Genomic DNA, 18,745 nt, shown 5'->3' with positions numbered 1-18,745 from the left:
GATGCTGCCTGACCTGCTGTGCTGTTCCAGCAATAAAGTTTCAGCTTTGATCTCCAGCGTCTGCAGACCTCACTTTCTCCTCGAAGATTTCAACCTACTGCGAATCCTCTTACAAGGATGCCTTCCTTGAAGAAGCTCTCTGCCTCTCTCTATAAAGATTTCAGTGAGTCCCTCTCTCACTGCACACCCCAGGTCATCTCTGCTGAACACTCTCTGCTCATTCCTGAAGAAGGGCATGTGCCCGAAACGTCGAATCTTCTGTTCCCTAGATGCTGCCTGACCTGCTGTGCTGTTCCAGCAATAAAGTTTCAGCTTTGATCTCCAGCGTCTGCAGACCTCACTTTCTCCTTAACGATATCAAGAGTCTTACATCTGAAACTAATGAAGTTCAATAAACCAAATTTAGTAATTGGCCAAGTTCATTTCCTTCGATCCCTTGAAAGAATCTTGATCTTGCCACCCCAATCCTTATTGCTCTTGATATGACCAGCTTGCATTTCAATCAATCTGCTACAGGTCTGGAGCCACACATGGTCCAGGCTGGTAGACTGCCTTCCCTGAAGGTCATTTGTTAAGCAAATGGGCTTTTAGAGCAATCAACAATAGCTATTCACTGTGACTAGCTTACAATTCCACATTGTGAAACTGAATTCAAGTCCCATCATCTGCAAAGGTGAGATGTGAAACCCCTCCCTCACAGCATTGGATTACTAGTTTGGTGACTGCACCATGACACCATTATCCTTCTGTCACCTCACCAATGTCATACATTGCTGTTTTGTTTATGGGCAAGATTGTGATTTTTCTTTACCCAATTGTTTATATATATCTTCACATTTCCTTGGTCCATGGGTTTTACTTGTACTTTCCTGCCTCAAGAATATTTAGCTTTTTGATTCCAATAGATAAATGCATTGAAACATAAACTGCTAGAAGAGCGGGTCAGACTAGATACAGATCGGATCTATTCCTTGGTTGGAAAGTCTAGGACCAAAGGACACGGTCTCAGGATTCAGGATAGGCCATTTAAGACTGAGATGAGGAAACAATTGATCACTCAAAGGATACTCGACCAGTGAAATTCTCTACCACACAAAGCCAAGGAGACCTAGTCACAGAATAAATTTAATAAAGAAATAGATACTTTTTTAGATTATAAAGGTATCAAGGGGTATGGTGGAAATTGGGAATATGGCATTGAGATAAAGTATTATACTGAATGGTGGAGCAGGCTTAAAGGGTTGAATGGCCTGCATTTGCTCCAGGTTTCTATGTTTCTAAGAGATATCCAAATAAGTAGCTTAAAGCTTTCTTACCGCCTGGAAGTTCTGAAGCTCTAAGAGGGTCCTCTTGTCCACAATAACTATCCCTTTCAGTTTGCAGTGAAAAGCTTCCTCTACTCTTTTGTATGGACGGATGTCTTCAAATGGGAGAGAAGGTGGTGGACTCAAACTGGGATGGACCTCTGTCAGAATGGCTGCCCGTCTCTCTGCTGCTTCTGAGTAAGTAAGCAAAAATACTGAACTATAAGTGTCAGACAAAATTACCTGAAAAGGCCAGGAGGGAGTTGTGACTAAAGCACTGCATGATCTGCTTGATCCCCAGCCTGAACCAGAAAAAGTATGGTATTTACCAGGTCAATGTCCATGGATTATAAAGCAGTTTAATATTATTTTGATGCCACAAAGAACAGAAGTGGAATTTAGCAAAACACAGATAACCCAAATGGGGGCCAATTATAAAATGGCAGGATTAGATCTTGTCTTTTACTCATCTCTGGAATTGTGCTGGTTGGCATTTTGCTTTAGGGTTACATTACCACCAGTCACAACAAGCTCAGGAAACACTTCAAACACTCTGTTCATGGTAAAAGCTCCTTTATCTCACATGTCCTAGAGAAATACCATCATTGAATCAAAATAAAACTCTTCTCAAAAGGCTCCCTTATTCCTGTCTTCACCTCCCCCTGCAAGAAAAGGAGCCATACCACTTGCCTTCCTATTGCCTGCTTGTTAACGTTCTATACTCCTTGTGCGAGTACACTTCAGTCCCTCTGAGCACCAATGTTTAGAAATTTATTTCAAAAATGCACAACCTAGGTATTTGCATGACTTATGAAAATATAGAATAACAACTGTCTGTTAAAAACATTTTTAAAAATCTCAATATGGCGTTTATGGATTTTATTCTGCATTAAACACACTGGCCTGTTGATGGATTCCCCATCAGAAAATGACTGGATCACAAATGCACGGTTCAATGAGGTGCAACTGGTTGCCCTCATCTTCTGAAGTTCCATTGAGATTTACCCACCCAAATACTCTCAGGCCGCAGCCACGTTTTGGGGCTAAATAATCATTTTATATACACAAGTCAAATGCATCATGAGAACGCATGCACCAAAACACAAATATCCACTGTATTACCATCAGCTTCCATTCACAATTTACAAATCCATCCTGACTCACCCCAATCAGTCCACATTGTTAAACTTTCACACTCCTCATCCTGTATTTATGTTTAGCTCTACTTTAGACAAGATTCCCTTAAAAGTGCCTGGCTTCTGTGCTCCCCCTTTGTTGAAGTCAGTTTAATTTTTTTCCAATAAATTGCACCCTTCTGAGCATCGGCACAATTCCTGCTTCCAACGTTTTATGAAAAAATTCAGAGCCTCAGGTCTCCTCCCAAAAATACTTCCAAATCCTGGAATGCACACTATTCCAGTCCAGTGACTTCTACCTACAGGGAGGTCATACTGTAATGGTGATGCCACTGGGCCAGTAAATCCAGAACCGCAGGCTAGTGTTCAGGGGGAACTGTAGCTGATGGCTAAGGTTTAAACTATTCTGAAAAGAACAGCTTCTGGAATTAAGACAAAAGCTGATCTAGTGGCAACCACTGTCAATTTTAACAACCCACTGAGTTCACTGCTGTCCTTTAGGGAAGGAAATCTGCCATCATTACCTGTCTGACCTACATGCGACTCCGGACCTATAGCAACATGGTTGCCTTTTAACTGACCACTGAACTGACCTCGAAAGCCAATCAGTAGGAGGGTAACTAAGGACAGGCAACAATTGCTGACTTTGCTGACGAGGCTCACACCTAACACAAGGGGTAAAAGAAAGCCCCAGACACCCCTCTCCAAAGCTTCTTTCCTGCTCAGAAGGGCAGGGGCTTAAGACGTTCTAGCAGCCATCACTCAGTACAAATTTGTGACTTGTCTGAGAGCTACTTCAGTTTATCACCTCTTTCCCTTCTTCAGCATCGAGTGCTTTGGCCTGAACAGCCAAGTGTCTAAACACTGGTTGTGGTGACAACTTGAATTTGAATGCCATCATTGACTATTAGTTCCACCCAGACGCTTTAAAAACCTTGCCACAGAGCAGCGGGACATGGGTGCAAACCTACAATTCTTTGTGGCCAGGTTTTGTTTCTAGTTGTGGAGGTGCCAAGTATGAAACTTGTGGTTTCCTTTCAGATGGGAAAAGTGAGTCACAGCAGTTGGGAGAACATTGTGCACATAGCAGAAAACAAGACAATATGCTGTAACTTGTTATTATGCATAGGATTCCTTCTTAATCTGAATAGAAACCACAACAAAGACCATTCGCCTAATCTACTGATAATACCACAACTATCACAAGAGACCAGCTCATTTTCTGAAGTGTCATATTTGAATCAGCAACTTTCTTTCGCCCTCCACAGATGCTGCCAGCTCCTGCTGAGTACTTGCAGCTCTCTCTCTTGTTATTCCAGCTTGTCTCATGTGGGTTAAGGGAACAATGTACTTATTAAGGCAGGAGTTTCCCTGACAGGTTAATGGAGCAGGGTTTTCAGTTCTACATGCCATTGGACAACAGAGGTCAAAGGTGACCAGGATTGATTCCTGACCCATGTTGTTTGACAGTTGGTCAGTTGCTGTGAGACTGGAGGGGTGGTCATTACAATTGAACTGATAAATTTGATACATAGGTTCAAAGTCAGATTCGATGGAGATATTCAATATTCAAACAGAATGGATTGGGAGAAACTATTTCCACTGTTAGAAGGGTCAAGGATTTAAGATAATTGGCAAAAGAAATAGAAATCTAGTAAAAAAAAACTTTTGTTTGCAGCATGCACTTTGAGAATGGGATGCACTGCCTGAGTGTGTAGTGAAGGCAAAATCAATCGTGGTCTTCAAAGAGAATTATGCCATTATTGCAAACAGAAAAATTTGCAGGGCAATGGGAAAACAGTGGGGATTCACACTGGCTATGTTGCTCCTGCAGAGGGCTGGCACAGACATGAAAGGCTGAATGTCCTCCTCTATAATGCAGCCACTTCATGTGCCACTGGACTGGAGAGGAAGAGAAACAAGCTGGATTATTGTCCGTTTCGGGTGAGGGGAGGGACATCTTCAAAAGCTTTCTATTCATACAAGAGCTTTTACCAGTATAGCATATCATGAACAGTCTCAAATATTGTTGTCATACATCATGCAGCAGATATTGGGCAATTATTTACGTGCCCATCACTAAAGCTGGATCCAATGCTGTCATTGATGCCATATCAAGAGTAACCATTTAAAACCTGAGACATGAACCTGTCAGGAAGTCGGTCGTTAAACACAGCGTTAGTTGTCTGCTCTGACCTCAATTCTTTTCCTGTCACCTTAAGTTGCTGCTGACTTTGACAAGCTGGTGAAGCAACCACCTGAACTGTGGAGACTGGGGGGGGCGGGGTTGAAGACAGAGCAAGAGAGACCTCCATGGCATGTGAATAGGGAGCTGGGCAGGGAACGCACCATGATTCCTGATTGGCTGCAGCAAGTTGGCAGCTGGTGGAAGGATGAAGAGACCAGTCAGTGAAGACGAAACTTTCCCTTGTGGGACCAGAATGGCAGTCGTGGCTCTCACTCACTCTAGGTTCTGGCATTTTTCATCCAGCTGGACCCTTAACATTAAAGCTCCCTCCTCACCAGGTACCAAGGAAGCTGGCAGGCAGTCAAGAGGCACAGAATCATTTGTTGGCATGTACCCTACACTACATTCTCACCCAGTGAAGTTATAGCGACATGTGGCCCTGAGGTTAAAAGTAGAGTTGGGGTGAGGTTTAGGAGAAGCTGCCAGTCCCAGTGCCCTGCCCACCATCAATGACGGTGATCAACTCAGATGAGACCTAAGTCCCATTTTTTGCAATGGGGGCACAGAAATTGTCGAATTGCTATGACTTTAACAAACAGGGAGTTCTCAGCCCTCTGTTCCCATACAGTATTGCAACTGTTCCTGAATGATCACTAATGAATGCAGATTCCTATACTCCAGCCCATGTTGCAAATTTACATCTTTATGTGTCGTTTTAATGGCTGGGGAGGAAGACATAGACTTTTGGTCATGTATCCAATAGTCAGTTCCACTGGCTTCACAGGAATGGACTTCGACTAAAGAGGTTATAGAATGAATTTCCATCTCTGCAGTTTTATTAGTGTTCTTCTGTTGGCAATCTCTGTTCCAAGTGCCTGGAATGGATACATCCATAGCTTACCTCTTATCATATCTTTAAACTCGCGCAGCAGGAACTCCTGCGTGACCTCAGCTCCAGCCGGTCCAGGGGGTCCAGGGGGTCCTGGAGGTCCTGGTGGTCCAAAGAGGCTCGGCTTTGGAACAAGATATAGAGAATCGTCATTGGACAATAATCCTGGTTCAGTGTGTGTGCAAACACCTTCTTCATCCAGTCCTTAGCAAACCGAGGTAAGCAATCGCAAAAACAACATAAGTGCCAAACAGGTTTTGGGGTGAGTTTAATCCAAATCGTTCTGGATAGGAAAGCTACAGGATCAGGTAGGACACTGATGTTATAATGTTACCCTCCAACAAGGCCAATGGAAACTTAAATCCAATAGGGTGTAAAATTCAGCATTACAACCAATCCCATCAGTCTCCCATTGGACAAACTAGGTTAAAAACTTTCCTGAACCAATTTACAATGATAATCACTTTAATTCATCTTCATACAACGCAGTTTATTTTTGACATCTTAACAACAGTAATAAAGTGTATGGCATCTCTAAAGAACGGACTGGTTGTTTCTGCTCAGAGAAGAAGCATTTTAATAGATGTGTTTGAATCATGAGCAGCCTTAATGCAAGTGACAAATACCAGAGGACACTGGTTTAAGATGACTGGCAAAGGCAACAACAGTGAGAACAAAGCGTTTTTCTTTGTGCAGCCAATAATTAGAATCTGCAATAGAGTTTTGCTGAGCAGAGTCAATCATTGCTTTCAAAAGGCAATGAGATCATTATGCGAAGAGGAAAAAGCTGCAGGGCCTACACAGCAAGGGAAGAGGAGTGGGACTAGCTGGGGACAGTTAGTATGGACATGATGGGTCAAATGGCCACCTTCTGTGCTGTACTTTCTATGAACCTAACAATGTAAGTATGAGCTCTCTTATTTGCTCATTTTACACAAGCAACATTTTACAAAATGTAATCTTTCATGAAATGTGGCGAGACCAGCATTTATTACCCGTGAGAACTGATCTGGAGAATGGGGTGAGCTGGTGCAGTCCTCGGGATGTAGGGACACCCCCAGTACTGTTAGGAAGGAGGTTCCAGCAGATGGCCCAATGACAGAAAAGGAACTGTGACATATTTCCAAGTCACGACAGTGTGAGGCTTGGAGGAGAGCTTTCAGGTGGTAGTATTCTCAGATATCTGCTCTTGTCCTTCTTTAATGGTGGAGATCACAGGGTTTGGAAGGAAATGTCAAAGGAGGTTTGCTACATGTAAGGGCTTTAAAAAATCGCACATTTAATATGAATTGAATTATCTAATTTCTCTCAAAGCTACAGGTCTTACAATTGAATCAGAGAATATCTATGACGCAGGAGGCCATTCAGCCGATTGTGCCTGTGCTGATTAAGAAGTGATACCCAGTCTCATCCCACCTCTGGCTTTTAGGTCACAGCTCAGCAAATAGACATCCATTTTAAATGTGGCTACAGTCTCTGCCTCCATGCTCCTCTCAGGCAACCCTCCTGGTTATATTCTTACAGCTCTCCTTTGCACCGTCTCCAGTGCACCATTCCCGGACATGTGGTGACCAGAATCCAAGCAGTACTCAAGCTGTTGTCTAACTAGTGCTGGACACAGTCGAGCAGAACCTCAATTAGAAGCAAAGTACTGTGCAGAACAGTCGTAACAGACTTGTAACATTAACCCTGTTTCTCTCTCCATAGCTGTGACCAGACCTGCTGAGTTTCGGTTTGTTTCCAACAGAACCTTGCTACTTTTGCTTTTCTATGCTTTGATTAATTAAGGAAATCCATGCCATATGTCTTCTTAACCAACCTTTTCAACATATTCTGATACCTTTTAGGATCTTTGGACATACACTCCAAGGTCTCTCTGTGCCTCTGCACTACTCAATATGCTCAAACATTGTAGGTATTCCAATGTCTTGCTGGATCCCAAACTGCATTGCCTCAGACTTCTCTGGACTGAATTCCATTTCCCACTTTTCTGTCCAACTCACCCGACTATTTGTAAGTTCCTTCTCACTTCAAATGGCCAATTTCTGCATCATCTACAAACTTTTTGATTTTTCCTCGAGGGTTGTGAGATTTTGGAATCCCCTTGCTCAAAAGGCAGTGTATGCAAGGTCTTTAAATATTTTTAAGGCAAAGGTAGATGGAAGCTTGATTACTGAGGTGATGAAAGACTATTGGGGATATGCAGGAATATATAGTCGAGGTTAAAATTTGATCAGCCATGATTTTATTGGATGGTAGAGCAGGCTCTAAGGTCAAGTGACCTACTCTTGGTTCTTGTTCATTTGTTCTTTACCATGCATCCAATGTGTGTCTAAATCACAATAATAAACTGGAAAAAGCAAGGGGGCAAAAATTGAGCCCAATCCAATTTACTGAACCCCTTGGATCGCAATGTTTGACTAAGCTGCCAGGTGAGGCCTTGCTCAAGTCAAAAGTCTAGCTAATGTTTGAGTGGACGACATCCACTGCATGTGGAAGAAAAAAATTAACTCGGTCAGGGTTCCCATACACAAGTGCCGTCAAACCACGCCTGCTAAACGTTGGGGCATGTAGGCATGAGGATTGGCTTAAGCCGTGATATCATGCCATACTCACTGTTACAGCCCAAACACATTAGGCGAGGTACCTGATGTTCACAGAACCATAATCCAGTAGAGTTATACCTTTGGGAGGAGGGAAGAATGCAAAAAAGCAGGAGTAAAGACAAAAACAAATCATGAAAAATACCAATACTTTCTTCCGGTTAGCTTTGCACTTCTTGTTTTTCCTGACTCCATCTCGTTGCACAAATTTGATCCAGGATGAGTGTGGGTCCACTGGACGATGCTCTCGATTTTCTGGGAGCTAGAAATAAACAAACAAATTATCTCTCCAGGCAGTAGGGTAGCCTGGGTATGACAGAGGCCTGTTAGCCATTTTCTCAGCTGGTGCTGTACTGCTGTTTGCTAAAAATAGTGTCAAGTAATCAAAACAGAAAACTGGGGGCCATTGCTTCATAGGTATTAACAGTATCACTTCAGCTGAAAAGATACGGTTCATAAATGCTGCGCATCTATACAGTTTGCTACTTTTTTTTGCTTACGTGGTCATGTCATATATTATTTCCCCTTCTTCTCGCAATGCAGATCACAGTTATCCCTGAGGGAAGGTTCCACAGATATTTGCTTCCTTTACCAACCGGTTATTTGTAATGAATGAACCAAAACAGCAAGAGGCAACAAGCCTTCTTTATTCATCACTAGTGTCACCAGAATTTATTGCCCATTGCTGATTATGGTCGAGTAGATGGTGATGAGTTACCTTCTTGAACCACTCCAGTCGCTGCGTGGTATATGTGTGCTGTTAGGCACAGTACCTTGCTCTGCATTGGCTTACAATGTTGCCAAAAAATTGCACAGCCTCTCTAAGGATCCACCTGTGCCTATTGCCAAGTCCATATGTTCACTTCCAGTGTCTCCAGTTGCTGTCACACACAGAGCTCAGAGGTCCACCCAGCAGCTGCAGAAATTACTTGGAACACTGGCGGCTGGATTTGATTACTGGGGATCTATATTGGGCTTTTGCAGAGGGCAGTTAATAACCGAACAACCTGGGAAAGAGGGCAGATTTCCTTCCTTCAAGTACCATTAGTGAACCGGATGGATTTTTAAGAGAATTCAGTAGCTTCATGATCATCGGGCTTTCTAAATTCCAGATTTGTTCATTGTAATCATGTTCCACAAGCTGCCATGGTGCGATTTGCACTCATGACCCTCAAGGATTAACCCAGGCATCAGGATTGCTAGTCCAATAACATAACCATTAGGTTCACACTAGTACATTTCAGTAGGAGAAAGTGGGGACAGCAGATGCTGGAATTCCTAATGCAGGGCTTTTGCCCAAAACGTCGATTCTCCTGCCCCTCGGATGCTGCCTGGCCTGCTGTGCTTTTCCAGCACCACACTCACGACTTAGGTATATTTCACACCAAAGGTTTCAAGATGGCAATTAAAATCAGAGAGCCACCACTTACAGGGGCTGTAGCTAAATGTACTGCACCTTAGCTGACACCTCAGAGCAAATCTTTACCCATTAGTGCCAGTCCACATCAATTTGCTACATCCTGCTTCACCTATGCCCAAAAGCTGTCAACAACCAGGTTCCTTCGGTCCTTAGAATGATTCTGCTGTACAAATAGCGAAGAGTGGAAACTCTTATTAAAGTCAAAGACTTGTTTTTGAATGACAATTTCCACTACATCAGGAGCGAACAGCAAGTCAGACTCTTTAAGCTGACGGTACATTAGTATTTTATGCAAATCTTGTGTCCCCAGGGCTGTGGATTAGATTCTCTCTGATTATGCTGGCTGAAGGTTGAACATGATGTGTAACATCAGCAGACCTGAGAGTAACTGAACAGCAGTGAACCCTCATAAACACGGAGCCAAGAATTAATGATTAAATAATGCTGACATAACTAAGTGGGAGAAAAGTGACATCAAGAATCGGCACAGGAACAGGCCATTCGGCCCCTCGAGCTGCTCCGTCCTTCAATAGGATCATGGCTGATCTAACATTCCTCACATCCACTTTCCTGCCCTTTCACCACAATCCTCAATTCCCTGACTTATCAAGAATCTACCTATCGTAGCCTTAAATGCACACAAGGACTCTGCCCCCGCAACTCTCTGTGGCAAGGAGTTCCAAAGACTCACAGCCCTCAAAGAAGACTGGTGCGTGTACAGAATGAACTGCCAGAGGAAGTGGTGGAGGCTGGTACAATTACAGCATTTAAAAAGCATCTGGATGGATATAAGAATAGGAAGGGTATAGAGGGATATGGGCCAAGTGCTGGCAAGTGGGAATAGACTAGCTTGGGATATCTGGACGGCATGGATGAGTTGGACCGAAGGGTCTGTTTCCATGCTGTAGAGCTCTATGACTCTAAGACATTCCTCCTCAGCTCAGTCTTAACTTGGCACCCCTTTATTCTGAGACTACGCTTTCTGCTCCTGGACTCTCCCATGAGAGGAAACATCCTTCAGCATTCACCCTGTCAAGACCCTTAAGAATTGTGTATGTTTCAACGATATCACCTCTCATTCTTCAAAGCTTCAGTGAGCAGAGTCTCAACCTGTTTAATCTTTGCTCATAAGACATTCCCTCCATGCCAGGGATCATCCTAGTGAACCTTGTCTCTTCTGCCTCCAACAAAATGATATATTTTCTTAAATAGAGTGTCAAACAAGTCTTTTACTGATAGAAATACAGCTGAAACATTTTAAGGGAGACAATGGCAAATGGGTTGTGGCATTGGTGGGTCCATCGCAGGTGGCATTGGTGAGGCTGGCTCAAAGACTTGCAGCGAGGGTGATCTGGACATTTCCTTTCTTCTTTTGTTTCTGTTTCTTTAATTTCCGCTCTTGTCCTTGATTCTAACTACTGCATTTTAAGACAGTGCTGGAGAGTGGCGACCCTGTACGCCTGTCACCGTACTCCAGTACTCAGGTACTCCTCACAATAAATAAAATCTAAAATCTAAAGCTTGTCGGGAAACTAGCATCTTCTCGAGATTATCGAGTGCACAATCTTGTTTTCAATTGCAGGGATAATTAATTTTGCAAAAAATGTAAGAAAATTGGAATGAAAATTGAATTTATAAATGCACAGGATGCGGTGTAGAACATCGCCCAATTAGGGAAAAGGTAAAGGCCGGAGCAGTGTAGTTGGGAGAAAGGGCAAAAGACAGTCCAGTTCCAATGTACGGACAAAACCCAAGCCTGTTCACTCCAGAAGCGTGAAGCTCAAGTGCCCCAGCTAATGTTGTTGCCAGACCAACCATGGGCTGGGGGGTGGAAGTTGGCACCTCAGGCACCTGGTGAAGAGGAACAACTCACATGGGTCGTCTCACCCTGCAACGAGGGTGCCACCTGTTGGCTGACCATGGACTGGCACTGGCTTCGGACGTCATGAAGAAGTCCACGTCCTGTTTCTCCACCCTCCCGGCTGGAGGAGGGGATCTGGAGGGAAGAGCCCTTGAGATGGAAAAATGGAGAAAATAAATGAAAATAAAAGGAACATAAATTTAAACAAAAGAAAAGTTGTAAAACGAGAAAAAAATAGTCAGTTGCCAAGGTAAAGGGACGATTTATTTTCAGAACTAACATTTCACAGACAATTAAAACCCCTCAAGAGGATCCCAACTGCAGTCCAATAAAAGACTTGTTTTAAGGCAGAACAGGGAGGGCTCTGACAAGCTGCACACTGGTCAATGTAATGGCACTTTGTTTAAAATGGTGTGAAGGTTCAATAAAAATGTACAGAGGAACCTGGGATCCTGTGCATCTCCACACTATAATGGGCCATGCCTCTCAATACCACATATAGCAACATCGCCAGTGCACCACACAACAAACCAAGGATGGGACTTGGAAATATTGCACCATCTAACCACATATTCCCATCAGTGTCAAAGTCGCTCAAAGAGTATGAATGGTAAATGCCTTCATGCTCCATTTCTTGTTTCAAACTGCTGCACCAACCCTTAGTGCCTACAAACTGGGAGGGCCCCTCGACCCCAATCCCCTGCCTCTCCTTAGACACAAGAGGTGGCCAGAAGAACATTCCCAGTCAAAGGGAGCACCCCTTTCCTTTGCCTATGGACAGGTGTCCTGGGGAAAACAAAATCGACCATCTTGTGCCTGAGCTGTGGGAATGGGGCTGATCACGGGTGGGAAGGGAACATGAGGTTTCATGGCATTTCAAGTTTGCTTCGCTTTGTGGTTCAGGACCCGAAAGACTGAGTGTATAACGGAGCACTGTGCAGCTGTAAAACTGCTCTGTCCTGAATTACCAGCTTTCAAATGGCTAACTGTCCCTTAACTGTCCTCAGACTGCTGCAGGCCTATTGACCTCTTGCTGACAGTTGCAGATACGTTAAATGTGACAGACTCAGAAATATTTTGCAATATTTGACAAAAACAAAGGTAATATTAAGACATCTTAAACCTAAACAGAGCTGTAGACTCACAGGATGCTAGGAACAGTAAAGACCCCTTCCTGAAATCCCTCAGAAAGCTGCTAGACGTCTTTTTCTGACCGAAAATAAGTTTTGTGTTCTTTGAAAATATCTGCTTTGCCAACTTTCACCCATTTGGCAATTTAATCAGCTCATTTATTTGTTTTAAGGACTGCTTATTTTCCTTTATTGCTGGGATTTGAGTATTTATTGCCTCTCTGTGATGACAGTTGGGAAAGTGGGGGTGAGCTGCCCTCCTTGAACTGCTCCTATCTGTTCAGTGGAGTCGACCCACAGGGTTGTTATGACTCAGTGACTCACCAGGCCATTTCAGAAGACAATTCTGGACTCAACTGTGACTCGAGAAACATGTGGGGCAGGATTTTTCAGATGGCAGCATTTCCCAACCCCCTCACCCAAGAACATCCCTGCCCTGATCGATCAGAACAGCCCAACTGTTTCTAAAACACTTTGAGGAATGTTACTTGGCTGGACTTCATCCATCTTCACACTTGAGAGGAAGTTCTGACTTGAAGGACTAAAGGACAATCAGCCTGGCCTCCACTCGTTCTGTTATCCTAACACTGCCAGTGCTCAGAGCTGAGATTACAACCAATCCCCAGAGTCCAGCCTGAGTTAGACACTCTCATGATGAGCTGGGGGAAGTGAGGCCCTGTCCATGACTTGGAGGGGAGAAGGGGAAATGTTTGACAGTGAGGTCATGGAGGGAGGGACTCTCGAGTGAGGAGAACAGTAATGGACATATCCTTTGGAAGGACTGTGGCATCTGAACAAGATGCCGCCAATATGGCCCTCCTCTCAATCCCCCAAACCCTGAACAGTTTCATCAGCCTCAAAGTTTAGAGCTGGCAAGAAATTACCCTTGAGGGCTTCAAGTGATTCAAGGGTGGCAGGCTTCCCTCAGCCTGACCTGCCCCATGGTGAATTGTGGGAAGGTCAGGATCACCCAGGGAATGTTACAGCCTCCTCATGGTCAAACTGCAATTGAGGAACAATAAGAATATCTCTGTCCATGGAGGTCAGAGTAGATAAGGACAGTAATGTTCCCTGCTGAGTGTGATTAGTGAATCAGATTTTTAAAAAAGTCAACAATCTGGTAGTTTCATGAAGATTATTAACGAGACTTGCATTTTATTCTAGATTGTTTAACTAACTGAATTTAAAATCCCCTCATACCAGTAAGAGATATCAGTGCAAACTTCCACAGTCTAACCAGCTTTGCTTTTCAGTTATATAGAAACATATAAACTAGCAGGAGTAGGCCATTCAGTCCTTCGAGCCTGCTCCAATATGATTCTGGCTGATCATCCAACTCAGTCCCCTGGTCCTGCTTTCTCCCCACACCCTTTGACCCCTTTAGCCCTAAGAACTACATCAATGTTTGGCCTCAACTACTTTTTGTGCAGAGTATTCCACAGGCTCACCACTTTCTGAGTGAAGAAATGGCTAACTCCACATTCTTAAACTGTGATCACTGATTCTGGACTTTCTAGTCATCAGGAACATCTTGTGTAGTCCTGTTAGAATTTTACATGTTTCTGTGAGATCCTGCCCCTCATTCTTCTAAAGTGCAGTGAATATGGTCTGAACCGATCTAGTCTCTCCTCACACATCAGTCCTGCCATCCCAGGAATCAGTCAGCTAACTCTTCTTTATACACGCCCCTCAACATTACAAGACGTTACATCCTTCCTCAAAAAGGAAACCAAAACTGAACACAAGTCTAGAAACATTACAACTGCATGTTGCCCCTCATAATGACCTGGTAACATTGCTAAACCTTTGCGACCTTTGTGACATTTCCAATGGGTATTAGAGTCTTCCATCCTGTGTGGGAGTTGAGGGGATAGGGCTGATCACGGTCGTGAGGGGAACAAGACGTTACATGTATACAAGTTTTCCTTTAACACAGATCCACAACTGTAGGAACAGTGCTGAGGAGAAAGTGTATTGTGGCCCACTACCCTCTGAAAACTATGGATGAACTGCAGAGTATCCACAATGCTGTGGGCGAAAAGTGGCTCAAAATGGGGAAACAAAAATTACCACAATGCATAGTCACGAAGTACAAAGCTTTGCGTGTAGTGTTTTTTAACTCAACCTGCTCTGAAGCAGGTGGGATGTGAATCCAGGCCTTCTGGGCCAAAGGCCAGGACACTACTTCTGCACCCAAAGTAACTCAGCTGAGCTGGACAGGAGACCACACTTGCTCTGGCATTATAGTACAGTGCCATTCTGATGATTTGGGACTTAATGATTTGTGCTGAGAGTATGTCCTCTCATTAGGTCTGGGTCTCCTTTACAGGTTTGTTTCTCTCAGGTTAAGAAACTGCATTTCGAACAATAATATCTCAGCTGAAGGTGACCATTTGCAGTTTGTAAATCTGCTGCCCTGACCCAATCCGATCTACAAGTGGAATCCAGATCCACACCATTGTGGTTGTTTCTTAAATAGCCAATAAATGCTGGCCTAATCAGTGCCACCCACATCACAGAATGAATTTTAAAGAACACAATGCATTTTAGGCAAAACGTAGCTTCACTTTCTTTCACACCAACTACACCAAGACTGTGGATATCAGCCATATTTATCCGTGCACTCCCTGCTTCATTTGCAGGTTCTGATTTACGCATTTAAAACTGAATATCATCGTGGGGAAAAAAACTGTCTTGATTTCATTGGAAAGTTGAATCCTAAATAGCATTATTTTGGACTAACATTGATGTATCTGATGCTGGCCACGCCTGGTATATGACTTTAATAGTAACTCAGTTTAATTCTTGAAGTTCTGAGTTTTAACATCTTGGAAGCTCAAGGCTGGCCAAAATCTGCTGAAGTATCTGTTCTCTTTAAAAAATGTGGGTGGCACAGTGGTTAGCACTGCTGCCTCACAGCACCAGAGACCCAGGTTTAATTCCCGCCTCAGGCAACTGTCTGTGTGGAGCTTGCACATTCTCCCCGTGTCTGCGTGGGTTCCCTCTGGGTGCTCCGGTTTCCTCCCGCAGTCCAAAGATGTTCAGGCCAGGTGAATTGGCCATGGTAAATTGTCCGTAGTGTTAGGTGAAGGGGTAAATGTAGGGGAATGGGTCTGGGTGGTATAAGGGTTGGTGTGGACTTGTTGGGCCGAAGGGCCTGTTTCCACATTGTAAGTAATCTAATCTAATGTGGATTTTTTTTTAAAAGCTTGCATTAATTTACAGTTTATATAATATTAAACATTTCATCAGTGCCCTTTATGAATTGGTGCAAACTGAACACATGACTATAGCAATAAATAAACTGGAATCATAGAAACCTAGAATGTGGAAACAAACCATTTGGCTCTTACCAATTGAGCATCCCACCCAGATCTACACCCCTATGCTATCACCCTGCATTTCCCATGGCTAATCCACTTAGCTTGCACATCCCAGGACACAATGGGTAATATTGCATGGCCAATCCATCTAATCTGCACATCTTTGAACTGTGGGAGGAAACCAGAGCAAACCCACACAGACACAGGGAGAACATACAAATTCCACACAGACAGTCACCTTAGGGTGGAATTGAACCTGGGTTCCTGGCACTGTGAGGCAGCAGTGCTAACCACTGAATCACCTTTCAAAACAGCATTCTGGCAAATCTAAATCCATTGCTGCCTTTTTGTCCCCAATATTTTCCCTATATGATGACCCTCTCCAATGATACTCTCTTAAGGATGAAACTAAATGATCATCGTCCACAAGCTAAGATTAACTTCCACAAGCACAAACACTCTTATTTGTGAGCTCAGACATTATGTGGCCATTCTCTCTCAAATGATTCGTCTCCCAGCTATATGGAAAACACATGTCATGTGAACAATTGTACATAATCCCCTTGATTACAGTGTCTTAATGTAAGCAATCCATGTCACATGGTGAGCAGGGGAACAACATGGCTTGATCCTCACAGCACATGTTCCCTCCTGTATGGAGAAGGTACAACATACATTCCAATCGTGCTGCCGTTGTGGTTTTGACTCCGTCACCACAGAAACAGGGTTCTCGTGCTTGAGGCAGTCTGCACGCTGCTGAAAAACTTACTACAATATTATTTGGTGTAAACCATCTGAAGGTTTTACTTCATGAGGCCAGAATGAGCTGCTCATAAATCCCATCACTAACACAGGGCTAGATTGCAAAAGGCTGTCAGCAAACTCAGCACAAGATCTGCCAAAGAGGCATCAATCAAAGAGGAAATGAACTAAGACCCAGCATCAGAATATGAGAAATTGACAAAATAAGACATCTGTGATCTAAACTCTGTTCCTTTTGCAAGTAATGAATACTAATTTGATTGTGCTCATCTTATAAAAAGGGTGGAAAGTTACACTGCCTTTTCACATGTCTCTTGAGTCATAGAGATGTACAGCACGGAAATAAGCCCTTTGGTCCAACCCGTCCATGCTGACCAGATATCCTAAATTAATCTAGCCCTCATTGCCAGCATTTGGCCCATATCCCTCTAAACCGTTCTTATTCATAAATGCTGTCATTGTACCAGCCGCCACCACCTCTGGCAGCTCATTTCATACACATACCACCCTCTGCATGAAAAAGCTGCCCCTTAGGTTCCTTTTAAATCTATTCCCACTCACCTTAAACTGATACCCTATAGTTTTGGATTTCCCTACTCCGGGGAAAAGGCCTTGGCTAGTCCCCCTATCCATGCTCCTCATGATTTTATGAACCTCTATAAGGTCACCCCTCAGCCTCCGATGCTTTGAGTAAGCAGTTAAGAGCTGGGATCCAGAGAAGACAATTACAGGGAACTAGCTCATTTTACTTGAACTTGTAAAACATTGATACAATGGCTTTACCCAAAGTCAATGATCTGTCACAATTCTGTCAGATCACACACAGACAGCACTACCCTGTGTAACCCTCAATCATAGAGAAGACATTGAAATTGGTGTCACCTGTTTGGACATGCAAAGCAAACGGCACCAACCATCTTTTTACAAGGCTCTAATTTGCTGTATGTTTTAACCTAGATGCCATCAGACATATTCGCAGAAAGGAATAAAATATTCCATTGCCCTATTTTCCTTTAAACTGAGATGAAAGGACCTTCACCCAGATTTTACTTTCCTGATGGATTGATCCAATCTCCAGTGTCACCCATATTTTGAACAAAGTCAGAAGTCACATGACACCAAGTTACAGTTCAACAGGTTTGTTTGAAATCGCAAGCTTTTGGAGCACTGCTCTTTTATCAGGTGGCTTCACCTGACAAAGGGACAGTATTCCAAAAGCTTGTGATTTCAATTAAATCTGTTGGACTGTAACCTAGTGTCATGTGACTTCTGACTTTGTCCACCCCAGTACCTCCACAACATATTTTGAACAGGGAGAGCTTACAAGTTGAAAGATTTTGCATGATAATGTAACAAGTTGCCATAGTCTTACCAACTGTCCAGCCAAGTGAGCTAAACTAGCAGCCATGATAATGCATAACAGGTGAATGGTAGGTGGAAGTGGGTACTGCAGATGCTGGAGATTAGAGTCTCGATTAGAGTAGTGCTGCAAAAGCAGGTCAGGCAGCATCCGAGGAGCAGGAAAATCGACATTTTGGGCAAAAGCCCTTCATCAGGAATGAGGCTGGGAACCTCGGGGGTGGAGAGATAAATGTTAGGACAAATGTTTGATCAGGTGTACCCGAGAACTCTGTGGGAAGCCGGAGAAGTGATTGCTGGGCCTCTTGCTGAGATATTTGTATCATCGATAGTCACAGGTGAGGTGCCAGAAGACTGGAGTTGGCAAACGTGGTGCCACTGTTTAAGAAGGGTAGTAAAGACAAGCCTGGGAACTATAGACCAGTGAGCCTGACCTCAGTGGTGGGCATGTTGTTGGAGGGAATCCTGAGGGACAGGATGTACATCTATTTGGAAAGGCAAGGACTGATTAGGGATAGTCAACATGGCTTTGTGCGTGGGAAATCATGTCTCACAAACTTGATTGAGTTTTTTGAAGAAGTAACAAAGAAGATTGATGAGGGCAGAGCGGTAGATGTGATCTATATGGACTTCAGTAAGGCGTTCGACAAGGTTCCCCATGGGAGACTGATTATCAAGGTTAGATCTCATGGAATACAGGGAGAAAGTGAGGTCTGTAGATGCTGGAGATCAGAGCTGAAAATGTGTTGCTGGAACAGCGCAGCAGGTCA

The 18,745-nt window shown here is 43.6% G+C and overlaps 1 protein-coding gene across 3 annotated transcripts in view; it reads right to left on the bottom strand.

The window, feature by feature from the left end:
- Positions 1-18,745, bottom strand: part of c1qtnf12 (C1q and TNF related 12) — a 96,020-nt gene that overhangs the window by 55,772 nt on the left and 21,503 nt on the right. Inside the window, exons 2-5 of one of the 3 annotated variants that reach the window (XM_043675814.1) lie at positions 11,414-11,551; positions 8,272-8,382; positions 5,530-5,641; positions 1,317-1,498 (exon numbers count right to left, since the gene is read on the bottom strand). In XM_043675814.1, the coding sequence (XP_043531749.1) occupies positions 1,317-1,498; positions 5,530-5,641; positions 8,272-8,382; positions 11,414-11,551 (543 nt within the window). Of the gene's footprint in view, positions 1-1,316; positions 1,499-5,529; positions 5,642-8,265; positions 8,383-11,413; positions 11,552-18,745 lie in introns of all 3 variants that reach the window. The other 2 variants (XM_043675813.1, XM_043675815.1) reach the window with 2 other exon arrangements.

Source organism: Chiloscyllium plagiosum, chromosome 34, assembly GCF_004010195.1.
Source record: "Chiloscyllium plagiosum isolate BGI_BamShark_2017 chromosome 34, ASM401019v2, whole genome shotgun sequence".
In the NCBI taxonomy this organism is placed as follows: Eukaryota; Metazoa; Chordata; class Chondrichthyes; order Orectolobiformes; family Hemiscylliidae; genus Chiloscyllium; species Chiloscyllium plagiosum.
The sequence above is the reverse complement of the archived record's forward strand: the minus strand, read 5'-3'. Positions and strand labels throughout refer to the sequence as shown.